The following is a 19436-nucleotide window of genomic DNA, read 5'->3' on the forward strand; positions in this document are numbered from 1 at the left end:
TCATATGGTCCTTGTGTTTGAGTTTATTAATATGGTGTATCACATTTATTGATTTGCGTATGTTGAACTAACCTTGCATCACTGGGATGAATCCCACTTGATCGTGATGAATAATTTTTCGTATGTGTTGCTGTATTCTGTTTGCTAGCATTTTAGTGAGGATTTTTGCATCTATATTCATCAAGGATATTGGCCTGTAGTTTTCTTTTTTGGTTATATCTTTACCTGGTTTTGGTATCAGGATGATGTTTGCTTCATAGAATGAGTTTGGGAGATTTGCGTCCGTTTCAATCTTTTGGAATAGTTTGTAAAGAATCGGTGTCAATTCCTCTTTGAATGTTTGGTAAAATTCTGCTGTGAATCCATCTGGTCCTGGGCTTTTCTTTGTTGGGAGCCTTCTTATAACAGCTTCAATCTCCTTTATTGTTATTAGTCTGTTCAAACTTTCTACGTCTTCACGGTTCAGTTTTGGGAGCTTGTGTGTGTCCAGAAATTTATCCATTTCCTCCAGATTTTCAAATTTGTTGGCATATAGTTGTTTATAGTAGTCTCGAATGATTCCTTGTATTTCATATGAAACAGTTGTAATATCGCCTTTTTCATTTCTAATTTTTGTTATTTGAGTCTTCTCTCTTCTTTTTTTTGTTAGCCATGCTAATGGTTTGTCAATTTTATTGATCTTTTCAAAAAACCAACTTTTTGATTCATTGATCTTTTGAATTTATTTTTTGGTTTCAATTTCATTCAGTTCTGCTCTGATCTTAATGATTTCTTTCCATCTGCTAAATTTAGGTTTGGATTGTTCTTATTTTTCTAGTGCTTTAAGGTGAAGTGTTAGGTTGTTCACTTGCCATCTTTCCATTCTTCTGAGGTGAGCATTTAATGCAATAAATTTCCCCCTTAATACTGCTTTTGCAGTATCCCACAGTTTTTGGTATGATGTATCATTATTTTCATTAGTTTCAATAAATTTTTTGATTTCCTGCTTGATTTCTTCTTGGACCCATATGTCATTAAGTAGAATGCTGTTTAATTTCCATGTGTTTGTAGAGTTTCCAGAGTTTCATTTGTTATTAATTTCTAGTTTTAATCCATTGTGGTCTGAGAAAATGCATGGGATAATTCCAATTTTTTTGAATTTATTGAGACTTGATTTGTGACCTAATATGTGATCTATCCTGGAGAATGATCCATGTGCTGATGAGAAGAATGAATATTCTGAGGTTGTTGGATGGAATGTTTTGTAGATATCTGCCAATTCCAATTGGTCTAGAGTCTTGTTTAGATCTTGTGTTTCTCTACTGATTCTTTGCCTAGATGATCTGTCTAATATTGACAGTGGGGTGTTCAGGTCCCCTGCTATTATGGTATTAGTGTCTATTTCCTTCTTTAGGTCTAATAGAGTTTGTTTTATAAATCTGGCTGCTCCAACATTGGGTGCATACATATTTATGATTGTTATGTCTTCTTGATGGATCAGTCTTTTATCATTAAGTAGTGTCCCTCATTGTCTCTTTTTACGGTTTTTAGTTTAAAGTCTATTTTGTCAGATATAAGAATAGTTACTCCAGCTCGTTTTTCTTTTCTGTTTGCATGGTAAATCTTTTTCCATCCTTTCACTCTTAGTCTATGTGAATCTTTATGAGTGAGGTGGGTCTCTTGTAGGTTGGGTCCTCCTTTTTGATCCAGTCAGCCAGTCTGTGTCTTTTAATTGGGGAATTTAAGCCTTTTACATTAAGAGTTGTTATTGAAAGGTGTTGATTTATTCCTAGCATTTTATTGGTTGTTTGGTTGTCTTAGGTGTCTTTTGTTCCTTGCTTTCTCATTTACTGTTTGGTTTCTGTGTTTGTTGGTTCCTTAGGTTGTAGATAGTGTTTTTGTTTGCTTGTTTTCTCTTCATGAATGCCATTTTTATTATACTAGTGGGTTTTGATTTTTCTTGGATTTTTATGGCAGTGGTAGCTATTTTTCAGGAACCAAACCCAGTACTCCCTTGAGGATTTCTTGTAAGGGTGGTCATATGGTAGTGAACTCCGGCAGTTTTTGTTTGTCTGAGAAATAGACTACTTGCCCTTCATTTCGGAAGGATAGCCTTGCAGGGTAGAGTATTCTTGGCTGGCAATCTTTGTCTGTTAGTATTTTGAAAATATCATCCCATTCCTTTCTAGCTTTTAGGGTTTGTGATGAAAAGTCTGATGTTAGCCTTATTGGGGCTCCCTTATAGGTGATTTGACGCTTCTCTCTTGCAGCTTTTAAGATTCTCTCTTTGTCTCTGAGTTTTGCCAATTTGACTATAACATGTCTTGGAGAAGGCCTTTTTGGGTTGAATACGTTTGGTGATCGTTGAGCTTCCTGGATCTGAAGATCTGTGATTTTTCCTATACCTGGGAAGTTTTCTGCCACTATTTTGTTGAATATGTTTTCAATGCAATCTCTGTTTTCCTCCCCTTCTGCAATACCCATGACTTGGATATTTGAGCACTTAAGGTTGTCTGATATCTCTCTCAGATTTTCTTCAATGTATTTGATTCTTTTTTCTTTGTTTTTGTCTGCTTGTGTTATTTCAAACAGCCCATCTTCAAGTTGAGAGTTTCTCTCTTCAACTTCCACAACCTGCTGGTTAAACTCTCCGTTGTGTTTTATATTTTGCTGAATAACTGCTTCAGTTTGGCAAGTTCTGCTACATTTTTTTTCAGGACATTGATTTCCTTGTACATTTCCTCTTTCAGATCCTGTATACTTTTCCACATTTCATCATGATGTCTAGCTGAGTTTTCTTGTATCTCATTCAGTTTCCTTAGAATTATCTCTCGAAATTCCTTGTCAGTCATTTCAAGGGCTTCTTGTTCTATAGTATCGAGAGTTTGAGATTTATTAACTTTTGGTGGTGTACTTTCTTGATTTTTTGTATTTCTGGTATCTTTTTTTTTGATGTTTATTCATTGTGGCAGGGGGTTTCACAGCCCACCGGTTTGAGACTATTGAGTTACTAAGATGTTGCTGTGGTTGCCAATTTGGTATGGCTCCCTCCGTGACTGCTCAGTTGGCCTCTAGTGCCTTGTGTGTGTGGTTGCCTCAGGTCTTTGGCCTCTCCGGGGAGCCACCTCTCTGGTCAGCTCTCTCAAGTATCTTGTCTGAACACAATGGCATGAAACTAGAAATTAGTAACAAGAGAAACTTTGGAAAATTCACAAATACACGGAAATTAAACAACATGATCTTGAACAACCATTGGGTCAATGAAGAAATTAAAAGAGAAACTAAAAAATTTCCTGAGCCAAACAAAAATGGAAATACAACATACCGATACCTATGGGCCACAGGAGAAAGGCAGGGCTAGATAGTAGACTGGAAGTGCCCTGAACACGTTCCTCCCACAGGAAAAGCCCAGAACAACTAACAGCTAAATTTTGACAGGAGCATTTGTGGGAGATGCAGGAGTGCAGCAGGAGACAGACGAGATCTTTGTGGAGCATGAAATCTAGCATGACAGCATAGAGAGTAAGGATAAAGTCACACAGCCTCAGCCTCTATATCTCTAACACTGAATCAGTACAGGAGGAATTTTCCCTTACACTGAAGAGGTAGACAGATGACTCACTCCAAGCCCCATCCTTAATACAGAGGCTAGCAGACCATTTGGCAGCACAAGCCCAGAGCCAAGTTTGGGGAGTAGCCTAGAATACATACACTTCATCACTCTTAGAACAGTAACACAACTGTTACTATTCACCCTCTTGTCTTGTGACCCAAGCAGATTCAGGGTAGTGCCATCTTGAAACAAGAAACATTGCTAGGAAAGCATCCTACCCTGGATCCATTAGCCATGGTGCTTCCCCAGCTTTAAGGCTCTGGTCCCATCCCAGTGCATTCACAGGAAGGAAGCTACGATGCCCTGATCCCAGTAGCTTGAAGCCTGGACTCACAGTGGCTGTTCCTCTAGTTCTGAAGCCTGGGAAACCAAACCTAGTCCTGCTGAATTTATGAATCCCCATGTCCCCAGCCAGAAATCAGACAGGCAGACCCTCCTCAGGTAGGCCACCCTGTATAACTTGTCCTATCCCCCAGCCAGGCCAACTGACTGAGTTGTGTGCACCTGAGCCACAACCAGAAAAACAGCTCATAGGTCTCTCCTAATGAACATGCCTTAAGGCCATTGGAAATAAAGTGCATCCACACCCTCCCAGAGAAGTGGCCAAGAGGTTGCATCCTAAATAATCCTGCCTAGTGGCCTTTCCAACAGTCACAGAAGTGGCTGGTGAGCCCCCTCACTGCAGGCCCGCCTAGCATCCCCACCAACCACCCAGAAGCAGCTAGACAGGCCTCTTCACTGAAGCCCTGTCTAGTGGCCCTGTCCACTGCCCAAAAGCAGCTGGATGGGCCCTATGACTGCAGGCCTGCCTAATGGCTTTGCCAACAGTCCGAAAAGCAGCTCTAAGAACCCTCTAACTTCAAGACTGACTAGTGGCCTTGCCAACAGTCCCACAAATGGGGGCAGGCTCCCTGCTGCAGGCTTGCCTACTTGTCCTGTCCACCTCCCAAGAAGTGGACAGACAGGTCCTCTCACTGTAGGCCCCAACTAGTGTTCTTGCCCACTTTCTGAGAAGAGGCTCAGCAGCTCCTCCCTTGGCAGACCACCTCCTGAACCACCAAAGGAAGCACAATCTCGCATCAGGCCCTAAGAAGTGGCACAATGGAAGGGCTATGGGCAGACATGCACTCAGCTAGCTGAGCCAAAATATACCCACAGCCCTGGCTCAGAGAAGCAACTCAGCTGTCATATCCCTGGAAGGCCCACCGCCAAGTCTTTGCACACAAATCCGAGTGAGGAACAGATTGGTTAATGTGCCCCTGGTGGGCCCACCCCTGATCAGAGAAGCAGTATGGTGACCTTGCCTATGGCAAACCAGTCTCAGAGACCTTGACGCACCATACACCCATACTGCCAGCCCAAGAATTAATCCAGCAACCACATCACCAGTATCTGGCTCCCTAGATGACTAAGCCACTGGGTGCACATGCACACTCCTGGCCTGTGAACCAACCCAGTGATCCTTCCCCCGGGAAAGCCATGCCACCACTGCCACAAACCTACTACGCATAGGTCGCTGAGTCACTTGCAAACAAAGCAAAAGTGGATTACCACTGAAGAGCTTACACAGAGTCTGCACTACTATATCCATCCTGAACAAACCCATTTCAGTTTACCCAATTGACACCCTAGGATGCATTTGCAAGTGAAAATCTTTCCCCATGCAAGCCACTCTACAAGGCTTAAAGAGGTGACTATTCCACCAGATGCACAAATATCAATACAGGGAAACCAGAAACATGAAAATACACAGTAACGTGACACCAACAAAAGAACAAAATAATGCTATAGTAACTGAACCCCAGATATTGGAACTTGCCAACTTTCCAGAAAAGGAATTCTAATTAATTATGTTAAGAAACCTCACTGAGATACAAGAGAATATAGACAAACAGTTCAATGATATCAGAAAAACAATTCACAATCTGAATGAGAAATTTGACAAAGAGATAGATGTCATTACAAAAAATCAAACAGAAATCTTGGAATAGGAGAATTAATTAATTCATTAAGAATGAAATAAAAAATACATCCAAGATTCTCAACAACAGACTAGATCAAATAGAAGAAAAAAAATTCTGATCTTGAAGATAGCAGTTTAGAAATAACATAGAAAGACAAGAAAAAGAAAAAAAGAATAGAAATGAATGATAAAAGCAAAGCTTACAAGATCCATGGGATTCTATTAAGTGAACAAATATTCAAAATATGGGCATTCCAGAAGAAGAAAACAAAAACCATATTGAAAATGTATTTTATGAAATAATAGCTGAAAGCTTTCCTAGTCTTGGGGAAGATACAAACATCCAAGTCCAGAAAGCTCAAAGGTCCCCAAATAGGTCATCTCCAAGACACATTGTAGTCAGACCATCCAAAGTTAAAGACAGAGAGAAAATTCTAATAACACCACAAGAAAAACATCATCACTTGTAAGGGAATCCCCATTAGAGAAACAGAAAACTTCTTAGCAGAAACCCTACATGCCATGAGAGAATTCAAAGTACTGAAAGAAAAAAACTGCCAGCCAAGAATATTGTACCTAGAAGAGCTATCCTTCAGAAATCAAGGAGAAATAAAACCTTTCTTAGAGAAGCAAAAATTAAAGGAATTCATCCCCACCAGACCAGCCTTACTAGAAATACTTAGGGGAGTCCTACATCTAGTACATCTAGAAGAGAAAGAATGATAACAACCATCATGAAACTATCTGAAAATATAATACTGATAGAGCAGATACACAAATTGGAAAGAGAGAGGAATCAAACTCTATCAACACAGAAACCCACCAAACCTCAAGGATAAATGATAAGAGAAGAAGAAAAGGGACAGAAGAAAGACAAAACAATCAGAAAACAACCAATGACAAGAGTAAGACATCACATATCAATAATAACATTGAATGTAAACAAATTAAATGCCCCTTGAATGTAAACAAACCTTGAATGTAAACAAATTAAATGACAAGTGTTTGAGGTGATGGAGATGCTAATTACCCTGATTTGATCATCATATATTGTATACATACATCTAAATATCACATTGTATCCCATAAATACAAAGGTACTTCAAAAAGTTTGTGGGAAAATTAAAATTAAAAGATAGTATTAATATTTATATGAACTTTTTGAAATACCCTCATATGCAATTATTATGTGCCAATTCAGAATAATAACAAAACAGCTTGAGGAAGTTTCCTTCTCTTTTTAGAGATTTTTATTTAAATCACAAATGGCTACTGAATTTTGTCATATGCCTTTTCTTCATCTATGGAAATAATTACATGTTGCTTCTCCTTTATTCTGTTAATACGGTGAATATCATTGAATTTTGAGTGTTCACTTAACCTGAATTTCTGAGATAAACCTTACATGATCATGTTGTATTTTCCTTTTTATATAGTGGAAGATTTTCTATGCTAGTATTTTGTGAAAAAAATTTTCTTACGTTTGTGAGGGTTTCTAATCTCATTTTTCTTATTTAAAATGCGTTTATCTGGTTTTGATATATGGTTAATTATACCCTTATAAAATGAGTTAGGAAGTATTCCCTCCTTTTTGATTTTAAGAAAGAGTTTGTGTGTAAAATTGGTATTACTTCATCCATAAATGTTTGCTTAAATTCGTCAGTGTAGCCAATCTGTTTTTTTGGTTTTTGTTTTTGATGGGGGGTACCAAATTTTTTTATTTGAAGGAATGGTAAAAATGAAAGAACTTAAGTGGGTGTTTTGGTACAACATATAGAAGAGGTAAAGGAAACCCTAACATACCTGCACTGCCTTGGTGACCACAGAAGTCACCCATGGCTCTGCGGAAGTTAGCCAGAGGCTTAGCTCTCATTAACATTGAGACACATTACCTGTACGAACAGGTGAAATCCATCAAAGAATTGGTGACCATGTAACCAGCTTGTGCAAGATGGGAGCCCCTGAATCTGGCATGGCAGAATATCTCTTTGACAAGCACACCCTGAAAGGTATAGAGATTTCCCTCATACCCTCTACCCCTACACGTATAAAGCCTCTCCCATTATCAACATCCCCCACTAGAATGTACATTTATTACAACTAATGAACCTACATTGACACATCATCATTACCCAAAGTCCATAGTCTGCATTAGGGTTCACACTCAGTATTGTATATTCTATGTTTTTGGACAAGTGTATAATGACATCTATCCACCATTATAGTATTCTATAGAGTAGTCTTACTGCCCTAAAAGTCCTCTGTGTTCTTCCTGTTTATTTATCCCTCCCTTACCCCTAACTCCTGACATCTGATCTTTACTGTCTCCATAGTTTTCCCTTTTTTAGAATGTCATATGCATTCTAAATGTATAATACAACATGCAGTTTTCAGATTGGCATCTTTCACTTGATAACGTGCATTTAAGTTACCTCCATGTCTTTTCATGGCTGGATAGCTCATTTATTTTTAGTACTGAGTACTTACTATTCCATTGTCTGAATGTACTGCAGTTTATTTATCCATTTGCCTACTAAAGGATTCCTTGGCAGCTTTCAAGTTTTGGCAATGATGAACAAAGCTGCTATTAACATTTGTGTTCAGGTTTTTGTGGGAACATAAGTTTTCAGTTCCTTTGTGTAAATAAATACCAAGGAGCACATTGCTGTATTGTATGGTAAGAGCATGTTTAGTTTTGTAAGAAACTGCTGAACTGTCTTTTAAAGTGGCTGTACTATTTTGCATTCCTACTAGCAATGAATGAGAGATTCCTGTTGCTCCACATTCTTGCCAGCATTTGGTGTGTAGTGGTATCTCATTGTTGTTTTAATTTACATTTTCTTGATTACACATAACGTAGAGCATCTTTTTATAAACTTATTTGCGTATTTTCTTTGGTGAAGTGTCTGTTAAGGTTTTTGGCCTGTTCTTTAATCTTGTTGGATGTTTTCCTATTGTTGAGTTTTTAGAATTTGTTGTATATTTTGGATAACAGTCCTTTATCAGATATATCTTTTGCAAATACAGTAGGCCCTCCATATTTTTGGGTTCTGCATGGGTGGATTCAACCAATTGTGGATTAAAATTATTTGGAAAAAAAAATTCCACAAAATTCCCAGAAACAAAACTTGAATTTGCCTTGCACTGGGTACTACATTGAATCCATGTGAATGAAGTGATATCTAGGCATTGTATTAAGTATTAATCTAGAGATGATTTAAAGCATATGGGAGGATGTGTGTAGGTTATATGCAAATGCTATGCCATTTTTAAACAAAGGTCTTGAGCATCTGCAGATTTTTGTATCCATGGGGTTTCCTGGAACCAATCTCCCACAGACAGTGAGAGAGAACTGTATTTTCTGCCAGTCCATGACTTGTCTTTTTATTCTTTATTTTATGGATTGTGTCTTTAGTGTTGTAGCTAAGAAGTCATTACCGAACTAAAGGTCCTCTAGATTTTTTTGTGTTATCTTCTGGGAGTTTTATAATTTTACATTTTACATTTAGGACCATGATCTATTTTGAGTTAATTTTTGTAAAAGGTGTAAGGTTTGTGTCTACATGCATTTCTTTTTTTTGTGCATGTGGATGTCCAGTTATTCCCACACCATTTCTTCAAAAGACTATCATTCAGAAAACTCTATTGTATTGCCTGTTCTCTTTTGTCAAAGATTAGTTGACTATATTTATGTGAGTCTATTTCTAGGCTCTCTATTCTGTTCCATTTATTTATTTGTCTATTCTTTTGCCAATACCACACTGACTTGATTACTGTGTCTTTATCGTTAAGTCTTAAAGTCGGGTATTATCAGTCCTCCAAACTTTGTTCTTCTCCTTCAATAATGTGTTGGCTATTTGGGTCCTTTGCCTCTCCGTATGAACTTTAAAATCAGTTTGTTGATATCTGTGAATAACTTGCTGAGACTTTTACTGGGATTGCATTGAATCTATAGATTAAGTTGGTAAAAACTGACATCTTAACAATATTGAATCTTACTATCTGTGATCATGGAGTATCTATTTACTTAGTTTTTAAATTCCTTTCATCATAGTATTGTTTTCCTCACATCGATCTCATACATATTTTGTTAGATTTTCAGCTAAGTATTTCATTTTGCGGGATGCTAATGTAAATGATGTTGTGTCTTTTATTTCAAATCCCACTTGCTCATTGCTGGTGTATAGGAAAGTGATTGGCTTTTTTATATTGATCTTGTATTTTGCAACCTTGCTCCAATTGCTTTTTTGTTGTTTGTTTTTGGTGGCTGGCTGGTATGTACAATTGCTTCAGGTAAATAGTTTCAGGTGTTTGTCAAATCTTTCAAGTTTTCTATATAGACAATTATATCATCTGTGAACAAAGACAGTTTTCTTTATTTCTTCTCAATCTGTATCCCTTTTGTTTCTTTTTTTTATCTTATTGTATCATTTCGGACACCAGTTGAAAAGCAGTGATGAGAGCGGTCATTCTTACCTTGTTCCTGGTCTTAGTGGGAAAGCTTTGGTTTCAGACTGTTAAGTATTCTACTAGCCATAGGTTTTTTGTAGATATTCTATTTCAAGTTGAGAAAAATTCCTTCTATTCTTAGCTTACTGAAATCTTTTCCTTAGTCATGAGTGAGTGTTGGATTTTGTCAAATGCTTTTTCTGCATCTATTAATATGATCATATAATTTTTCTTCTTTAGCCTGTTGTTGTTATGCATTACATTATTTCATTTCTGAATGCTGAACCAGCCTTGCATTCCTGAGATAAATCCCACATTGTCATAGAGTATAATTCTTTTTATACATTCTTGGATTTTACTAATATTTTGCTGAAGATTTTTCACTACTTTTGCTGTATGCCATAAATTTTGATAAATTGTATTTTCATTTTCACTTAATTCAAAATATTTAAAATTTCTTTTGAGATTTCTTTTTTCACCTGTGCTTTATTTGGAAGTGTGTAGTATAATATCCAAATATTTTGGAATTTTCCAGCTACTGTTTTGTTATTGATTTTTAGTTTTATTTTATCGTGGTCTGAGAACAGACATTGTATGATTTTTATTCTTTAAATATGCTCATAAGAGATATTATTTTGTAGTTTTCTTTTCTTATAGTGTCTTTGTCCAGTTTTGGGATTAGGGTAATGTCAACCTGGTAGAATGAGTCAGAAAGTATTCCCTCTGCTTCTGTCTCTGAAAGAGATAGTAGAGAATTTGTTTAATTTCTTTCTTAAATTTTGGCAAAATTCACCAGTGAACCCATCTGGACCTGGTGCTTTCTGTTTTGGAAGGTATTTAATTATTGATTCAATTTCTTTAATAAGTATAAGCCTATTCAAATTGCCTATTTCTTCTTGTGTGAGTTTTGGCAGATTGTTTCTTTCAAGGAATTGGTCTGTCTCATCTAGGTAATCAAACCTGTGAGCATAGAGTTGTTCATAGTAGTCACTTGCTATTTTTTGAATGTCCATAGAATTTGTAGTGAAGCCCCTATTTTCATTTCATACAATGGCAACTTGAATCATTTTTCTTTTTTTAAAAAATTAGTCTGGCTAGTGACTCATCAATTTTAATGATCTTTTAGAAAAAACAGTTTCGATTTTGTTGACTTTCTCTATTGATTTCCATTTTCAACTTCATTGAATTCTGCTCTAATTTTTATTATTTATTTTCTTCTGCTTACTTTGGATATAATTGGCTCTTTATTCTAGTTCCCTTAAGTTTAGGTAATTAATTTTAGATTTTTCTTCTCTTCTAATATATGCACTCAATGCTATAAATTTTCCTCTAAACACTACTTTTGCTTCATCCCACAAATTTTGATAAATTATATTTCATTTTCATTTAGTTAAAAATATTTTTAAACTTATTTTGAGATTTCTTCTTTCACCCATGCAGTATTTAGACGTGTGTAGTATAATCTCCAAGTATTTTGAAGTTTTCTAGCTACTTTTTGTTATTGATTTCTAGTTAAACTCTACTGTGGTCTAAGAGAAGACATTGTATGATTTCTATAATTTTAAATTTGTTAAGTTGTGTTTATGGCTCAGAATGTGGACTATTTTGGTACAAGTTTTGTATGAGCTTGAGAAGAATGTGTTTTCTGCTGTTGTTGGACAAAGTAGTCTGTATATGTCTATTTTACCTAGTTTATTGATGGTGTTGAGCTTAGCTATGTCCTTGCTGATTTTTTGCCTGCTGGATATGTTCATTAATGACTGAGGGGTATTGAAATCTCTAACTATAATAGTGGATTCATCTATTTCTCTTTGTGATTTTATCAGTTTTTGCCACATGTATTTTGATGCTCTGTTGTTAGGTGCATACAGTTTAAAATTGTTATGTCATCTTGGAGAACTGACCTGTTTGTCGTTATATAATGCCTCTTTTTATCCCTAATAACTTTCCTTGCTTTGAAGTCTACTTTGTCCAAAATTAATATAGCTACTCCTGCTTTCTTTTGATTAGTATTAGCATGATATATCTTTCTTCATACTTTTACATTTAAACTATATGTGTCCTGGGCTGGCCTCACTGCTCACTTGGGTGAGTGCGGTGCTGTTAGCGCTGAGGCTGTGGGTTTGGATCCTATAGAGGGATGGCTGGTGCACTCACTGGCTGAGTGTGGTGTGGACGACACCAAGCCAAGGGTTGCGATTCCCTTACCAGTCAAAAAATAAATAAATAAATAAACTATATGTGTCCCTATATTTAAAGTGAGTTTTCAAACAACATATAGTTGGGTTTTGCTGTTTGATCGCTTCTGACAGGCTCCCACTTTTAATTGAAGCATTTAGACCATAAATGTTCAAAGTGATTACTAATATAGTTGGATTAATATCTACCGTAGTTGTACCCATTTTCTTTTTGTTGATCCTGTTCTTTGTTCCTATTTTTGTCTTCCATTCTTTTTTTGCCTTTTATGGTTTTAATTAAGCATTTTATATGATTCCATTTCTATCCTTTCTTAGCATATTAGCTATACTTCTATTTTTACTTTTTTTAGTGGTTGCCATAGAGTTTACAATATACATTTACAACTAACCCAATTCCACTTTAAAATAACACTATATTGTTAAATGGGTAGTCTGAGTACCTTATAATAACTACTCTCTAATTCCTTCCTTTCACTCCTTATGTCATTGCTTTTATTCATTTTCCTATTCATAAGCACACACACACACACACACACATGAGGGTACTTGAAAAAGTTCATGGAAAGGTTTGTATTATCTTTTAATTCTATATTTCCATGATCTTTTTGAAATTCCCTCATGTGTGTATGTGTATAAACATATGTAATCATAGACATTGTTGCTGTCATTATTTTGAATAAACTGTTATCTGTTAGATAAATTAAGGATAAGAAAAATAAAAATTTTTATTTTATCTTCACTTGTTTCTTCTCCAGTGCTTTTCCTTTCTTTATATAGATCTGAGTTTCTGACTTATATTATTTTCTTTTTCACTAAAGAACTCCTCTTAACATTTTACCTTTCTTGAAAGCAAGTCTATTGGCAACAAATCTTGCCAATTTTTGTTTGTCTGAGAAATTCGTTCTCCTTCACTTTTGATGGATAATTTCATAGGACATAAAATTCTAGGTTGGTGTTTTCTTCTTTCAATACTTCGAAGATTTCACTTGACTCTCGTCTTGCTTGCATGATTTCTGAGGAGAAGCAGGGTATAATTCTTTTCTTTGCTCCTCTGTAGGTAAGGTGCTTTTCCCCTCTGTCTTCCTTCAGGATTTTTTCTTTATCTTTGCTCTCTGTAGTTTGAAAAGGACATGCCGACGTATAGTATTTTTGGCATTTGTCTTGCTTGGTGTTCTTTGAGCTTCTTGGATTTTGGTTTGGTTTCTGAACTTAATTTGAGGAAATTCTCAGTCATTATTGTGTAAAGTATTTCACCTCTTTCTTCTTTTTTTAAAACTACAGTACAGCAATTTCTCAGAAATCAAGTTTGAAGTAGATTAGAACTGTTGCTATTGTAAGAATCTCTACAGAACCCAAGGGAAGGAATGCATGTGCATCTCAGGAACTGTGGAACTAGAAAGTTGAACTAGGTGAGGACTCTTGTCTCTGTTTCTCTCTCTGTTACTGCTTCATTTTTTCCATTTTTCTCTTTCAACGTAGGAAAAATAGGGAAGGAAGAGAGATAAATAAACTCTTCTCAGTTCTGATTCCAAAATTCTTGAGAAATTGTTATACTTTGTATTTCTGGGTAAGGTAAGGCCCATCACTGGACCAAACAACTTTAATTAGAGGGGTGGCATCTGGTGAAAGGAATATAATCAGACCAGCTCGTGTAAAATGGCCACACTGGACCAATCCCCCAGCTGGGGAAGGTGGAAAGGGTGGAGGCAGGTTTATTTTGTAAAAAAATAGTTGACAAAATGAGGTGTCTCATAAGTGGGAAATCATAGATTAATAGCTTATAAATGTAATTTTCAAGATATTAACATGTTTTTCACTCTATCTATGGCATAAGATATAATTTCTATTTTGCAATGATTTTTGTTTAATTTTAGTTAGGATTAACTGATTGTCTAACATGTGGAATAAGACTTTGTGAAGAAACAGTGGCTCCTGCTCTATCACATAACATTAGCATCATTGACTCTTCTGTCTGTATTTTCTAGCTTCAAGTAATTCCTGTATGGATGGAAAGCAGACGACACAGAACATTTCAACAATTCTCACAGAAGGTAATATGCTTTCTTATCTAGTGGCCAGCACTGAAAAGTTGGAGAGTTGTACTCTTAGAAACATTAGCTAATGACCTGGGTGAAGGGCAGACTTGTGACTAGTTGAAGAATATGGTAATCTTAGTGCTGTGGTATGAGGGACCGTGAATGACCCAGCCTCTAGTTGTTTCCCAAACAAGTCATGTTCTTGCTTGTCTTTAATTTTTGCCAAGTTCAAGTGGTAGAAAGATCATAGGTTAAACTACCTCTCATATCTGTGTTAAAGTTCTACCTCTTTCTTCTTCTAGTTATGTGATTGTTATTTGGCTGTGAAATGCAAGGTCTTGAGTACCACAGAAGAGACAGGGGACACAAAAACAGGAAAGAAGAGATATTAAATGCAAAGTTTAGCAAAAACAAGCTTCATCCACATAAGATGTTTGCCCCACCATAGCTGGTTCTGCTCATGTTAAAATGATGATGTTCCTGACACTTACCTTTGTTACAGGTGTGTTGTAACAGCTACTTTGTTTTACTAATCACCTGTCAGCCAACCCCTATCAGTCATAGACAGATCATGTTGGTTTATGGGAGGTATGAGATTCTGTGTTGCAAAATGTTCGTAGGTTGCAGAGCTTAATTTTTACTTAAAAAGATGTATGAGATTGGTCAACTTCTATATTTAATCTTGATAATTAGAATGAACACACAGAAAAAAATCTGTGAGCAAAGTTAACAGCTGAACTGTCTGGAAGTGTATATGTGACTAAACAGGAAGAAAGGAAAACTCATCCAAAGGCTACATTTGATAGTATCACATTTGCAATAAAATTTTTTTTATAAAATAATTACCAAAAGAAAATAAATCTTGTTTTTAAATTTATACACCACACTACTTTTCCACTAGAAGAAGATATTTCTGATCATCTCTTATCACTGGTTATCATCGATTTGTGGGATGGCTCAACTGGTGAATTTATAGACTGTGATTGGTTGATTTCACTGACTTTGTGTTTCTTTCAGTAAAAAAATAAACTTTAAAAATTTCCAGCTAGCTCTACCTGAATGCCATGTTAGTTATTTTTAATAAAAGTACCGTTTACATTTATGTTTGGCTGAAATATAAACATAACTATGGACAGTTAGGGACAGGCATTTAGTTTTGATGTATTGATATTTTTTACTCATTAAAATGTGGGAGGAGACAACCACATCACTAATTATTCCCTTTTTAATTCTGAGAATTATGAATCATATGATAAATCTAATAGTCTCTACTACCAATACTAGATTTAAAACATTGCCTTTGTTGTTTAATTTAGCATTCTGTCTTGTTTGTTTCTAAATATCAAAGCTCCTGAATTAATTTAAAATACTTTATAATAGACATTGTTTTCCTAGTAATACATAATAGAAGAGAAAATTAGTTAATTTTTGACTTGGTTTTAATATGTTATACATATGTTCTGAAAGGTAATTTCTGATGTAAGCCTAATATTTCTAGAGTATGATCACTATCAAAGTAATGTTCTAGTACAACTTCATGTAATATGCTGTGGATAAATTTAACACATGAGGTTTCTTATAAAGCTTTTCTTTTCATCATTTTCCTTTTGTGTATGTGTCCAGTTCACACTTTACTGTCTCGCCCAATGGATACAAAGGCTGTGCTCTGTTGCCCTCTTATCCCATTGACAAATATGACACTAGTAACATGGGAAATAATCCTCGAAGACAAGCCTGCCTGCAAACTCTCCTATAGGGGAGACACAAATGAGACCAGGGAAACCAATTGTACTGACAAGAGAATAACTTGGGCCTTCAGACCTGATCAGAATCCCGACCTTCAAATTGATCCAGTGGCCATCACCCATGAAGGGAATTACGAGTGTATAATGGCAGCATCTGATGGGAATTTCCATCGTAGGTATCACCTCCAAGTGTTAGGTAAGGAACATCATATATTGTGGTATTTCAGAGCAGCAGATTTGGGACTGAAGCAAATGTCTCTTTAAATTCCATATCCTTTATTTTAAAACTGAAGCATTTCCCCCTTGCACCTCTGCAGTGCCTCCTGAAATGACCCTGTTTCTACACAAGAATAGAACTGCGGTGTGCAAGGCAGTTGCAGGCAGGCCAGCTGCACGGATCTCCTGGAGCCCAGAAGGGGATTGTGTCACTGAGCAAGAATATTGGGGCAACGGCACAGTGACTGTCTGGAGTTCATGCCGCTGGTCAGACAGCAATGTGTCTGCTGTGACCTGCTCTGTCCTTCATTTGACTGGCAACAAGAGTCTGTTCATAGAGTTGCTTCCTGGTTAGTAATTCTAGTTTTGTGTTTGATTTTTCCTTTCTTTCAGAGGAGTTATGTTAAGAAGGAAAAAGTGTGGAGAGAAAGTTCATTCAGTGATGCTCTCCAGCCTCCGCTTTCTCTCCCCGCCCTTCTTCCTTCCCCCAAATAAAGAGCAAATAAATTGTTTGTAAAAAGCCATATTTTAGAATGTGGTTCATTCTACTTTTAATGTTCACTTCTATAGTAGTAGTAAATTGGCTTGAGTAGTACACTCTTAAAAGAATATTTATGCTTTTAATTGAAGGATAAAGTATAATTTTATTTATTTATTTTTGGTTTTGGATTTTGTTTTTTTTCTTTTTGCCACAGAATAAGATTAATACTTTTAAAAAGTCTCAAATCATCGAAAATGGCCTAACCAATATAACCAGAGGAAATTTAGAAAATTCACAAATGTATGAAATTAAACAATATTCTCCTAAATAAACAATGGGTAGAAATAAGGATCACAGGGAAATCAGAGAGCACTTTGAGATAAAAATCAAAGTCCATCATATCAAAATTTATAGGATTCAGGGCTCATGCATTGCTTAGAGGAAAATTTATGCATGAAATCACCTATATTAAAAATAAGAAAAGTCTCAAATCAGTAATGTAAACTTCTGCCATAAGAAAATAGAAAAAGAACAGACTAAACTGAAAGCAAATATAAGTAGAAATAACAAAGATTACAACAGAAATATATAAGATACAGAATTAAATCAATAGAAAAAATCAAGAAAGTCAAAAGTTGATTCTTTAAAATGATCAACAAAATTTGCAAAGCTTTATCTAGACTGACCAAGGGAAAAAAAAGTGAAGATCAAAATTATTAAAATGAAATAAAGCAGGGAAACAATTACATTGTCATTACGGTTTTTAGTGGTGGTAAGATTTAGTTTGTCCTTTTCAACTTGCATTTTTTCTACCAGTGGGTTTTGTTCTTTCTTGTGTATTCAGGGTAGTGATTATCATTTTTTGTATTCCATAAGGATTTCTTGTAGGACTGGTTGTGTAGTGGTGAACTCACACAGTTTTTGTTAGTCTGGAAAATATACTATTTTTCCCTCGTTTCTGAAGGATAGCCCTCTGGGTATAGTATTCTTGGTTGGCAGTTTTTTCTTTCAGTGTTTTGAATATATCATCCTATTTTGTCACCTCTCCCAGGGTGATGGAGACGCAAAAGATTACTCAAAACCCATTTCTCCTGAGCAGTGACAGGCCCAAAAGGGTTAATTCCAGAACCATCAAGAGAGAAGCATTTCTTGGAAATAACCTGGAGTCAGGTTTTCTCTCAGTATTTATTGTCCAGGCAAGAAAGTTACAGAAAAGGAACACAGGTGGTTACAAAAAGAACAGCAAGATAATTGCCATGGCACACTTAGTTCCCTAAGGAACTCAAAGAAAAAGCTGAAGGTGAGAGGAGGAACAGCCCCCAACTATTATCTTTGAAGCTTTTAGCTCACATACTTTCCCATAATTAGATTTAGCTGCACCAAGGACATCTGCTCTTAGAGCAAGCACTTTTGCTGTGTTACAATTTTTTGTCTACAACAGAGACTTTAGTCCTGGGAAAGTTTTCTGTTTTTCCCAAGCTTAACATTTTTATGTGCTAGGCCCTGTGAAAGACATTAGCTTTATTAATGTTGGTATCCTCCACACCATTTTCTTCTGGCCTGTAGAGTTTCTGTTGAAAAGTCTGCTGTTAGTCTGATGGGGATCCCTTATAAGTGAGTTGACACTTTTCTCTTGCTTTTTTTAAGATTCTCTCTTTGTCATTGAGCTTTGCCAGTTTGACTGTAATGTATCTTGGTGAGGATCTTTTTGGGTTGAATCTGTTTGAGGATCTTTGAGCCTCCTGGATCTGATGGTCCATGTCTGTCCTTCTACCTGGATAGTTTTCCATTATTATTTCATTGGATAGGCTTTCCATGCTTTTTCCTTTCTCCTCTTCTTCTGGAACACCCATGATTTGGATGTTTGTGTACATAAGGTTGTCTGCTAGCTCTCTTAGATTTTCTTTATTTTTAAAATTCTTTTTTAAAAATTTTTTGTCTGCCTGGGTTATTTCAAGAAGACTATTTTCAAGATCAGAAATTCTTTCTTCTGCTTGTTCTAGCAGCTGCTGCTTATGCTATTGGTTGTGTTTTTTGTTTCATTGAGTGAATCTTTTAGTTCCATGAGTTCTGCTACATTCTTTTTAAAGGTATTAATCTCTTTGTAAATTTCCTCCCTTATATCCTGGATTTTTTTTTTTTTTCATTTCACTGTGCTGTCTAGGTGAGTCTTCTAGTATTTCGATGAGTTTCCTTAAGATTGTTGCTTGGAATTCCTTTTCAGTCATTTCAAGGGTATCCTGCTGTATAGGGTCTGGTGTCCTGCTGTATAGGGTACCAGATGACAAGAATACAGAATCACTGTATTATTTTGGTGGTGTCATATTTTTCTAGGTTCTCATATTTCTAGTATCTCTCAATTGATGTTTTGTCATCTGGTAGAGTGGTTGCTTTTTCTATTACTCTGGAGTGGGCTTTGAGGAGAGAGACATCCTCTTCTTTTTCCAGTCTCCACTGGTGACTCTCCTTGTGTCAGTGCAGTTGAGTGTCTGGCAGGCTGCCTGCACAGTGGCTGTGACTACTGCTGTGGTGTTGAGCCACTTTTGCAGCAGCTGTGGCTGTGGTGGTGGCTGTGGTGGGCCACCTGTGTGAAGTGGTGTTTTGGCATACTCTCTTGACTACTTCTGGGCAGAGCGGGCTGCACTTAGCAGAACCCTGGGTGTGTTCTCTTGCCTGCTTTGATAAAGTGTAACTTTAAGCCAATACTATGGTTTTATTAGAAGGATAAAGTCATACATAAATTGCCTTCATGAATT

At 36.2% G+C, this 19436-nt stretch overlaps 1 protein-coding gene across 1 annotated transcript in view; it reads left to right on the top strand.

The window, feature by feature from the left end:
• The window catches only part of CD200R1 (CD200 receptor 1), a 55751-nt gene that overhangs the window by 30890 nt on the left and 5425 nt on the right, over nt 1-19436 (top strand). Inside the window, exons 2-4 of the mRNA XM_063111238.1 lie at nt 14188-14253; nt 15862-16179; nt 16301-16549. Coding sequence (XP_062967308.1) covers nt 14188-14253; nt 15862-16179; nt 16301-16549 — 633 coding nt within the window. The remainder of the gene's footprint in view (nt 1-14187; nt 14254-15861; nt 16180-16300; nt 16550-19436) is intronic.

This window comes from Cynocephalus volans, chromosome 1, assembly GCF_027409185.1.
Source record: "Cynocephalus volans isolate mCynVol1 chromosome 1, mCynVol1.pri, whole genome shotgun sequence".
Lineage (NCBI taxonomy): Eukaryota > Metazoa > Chordata > Mammalia > Dermoptera > Cynocephalidae > Cynocephalus > Cynocephalus volans.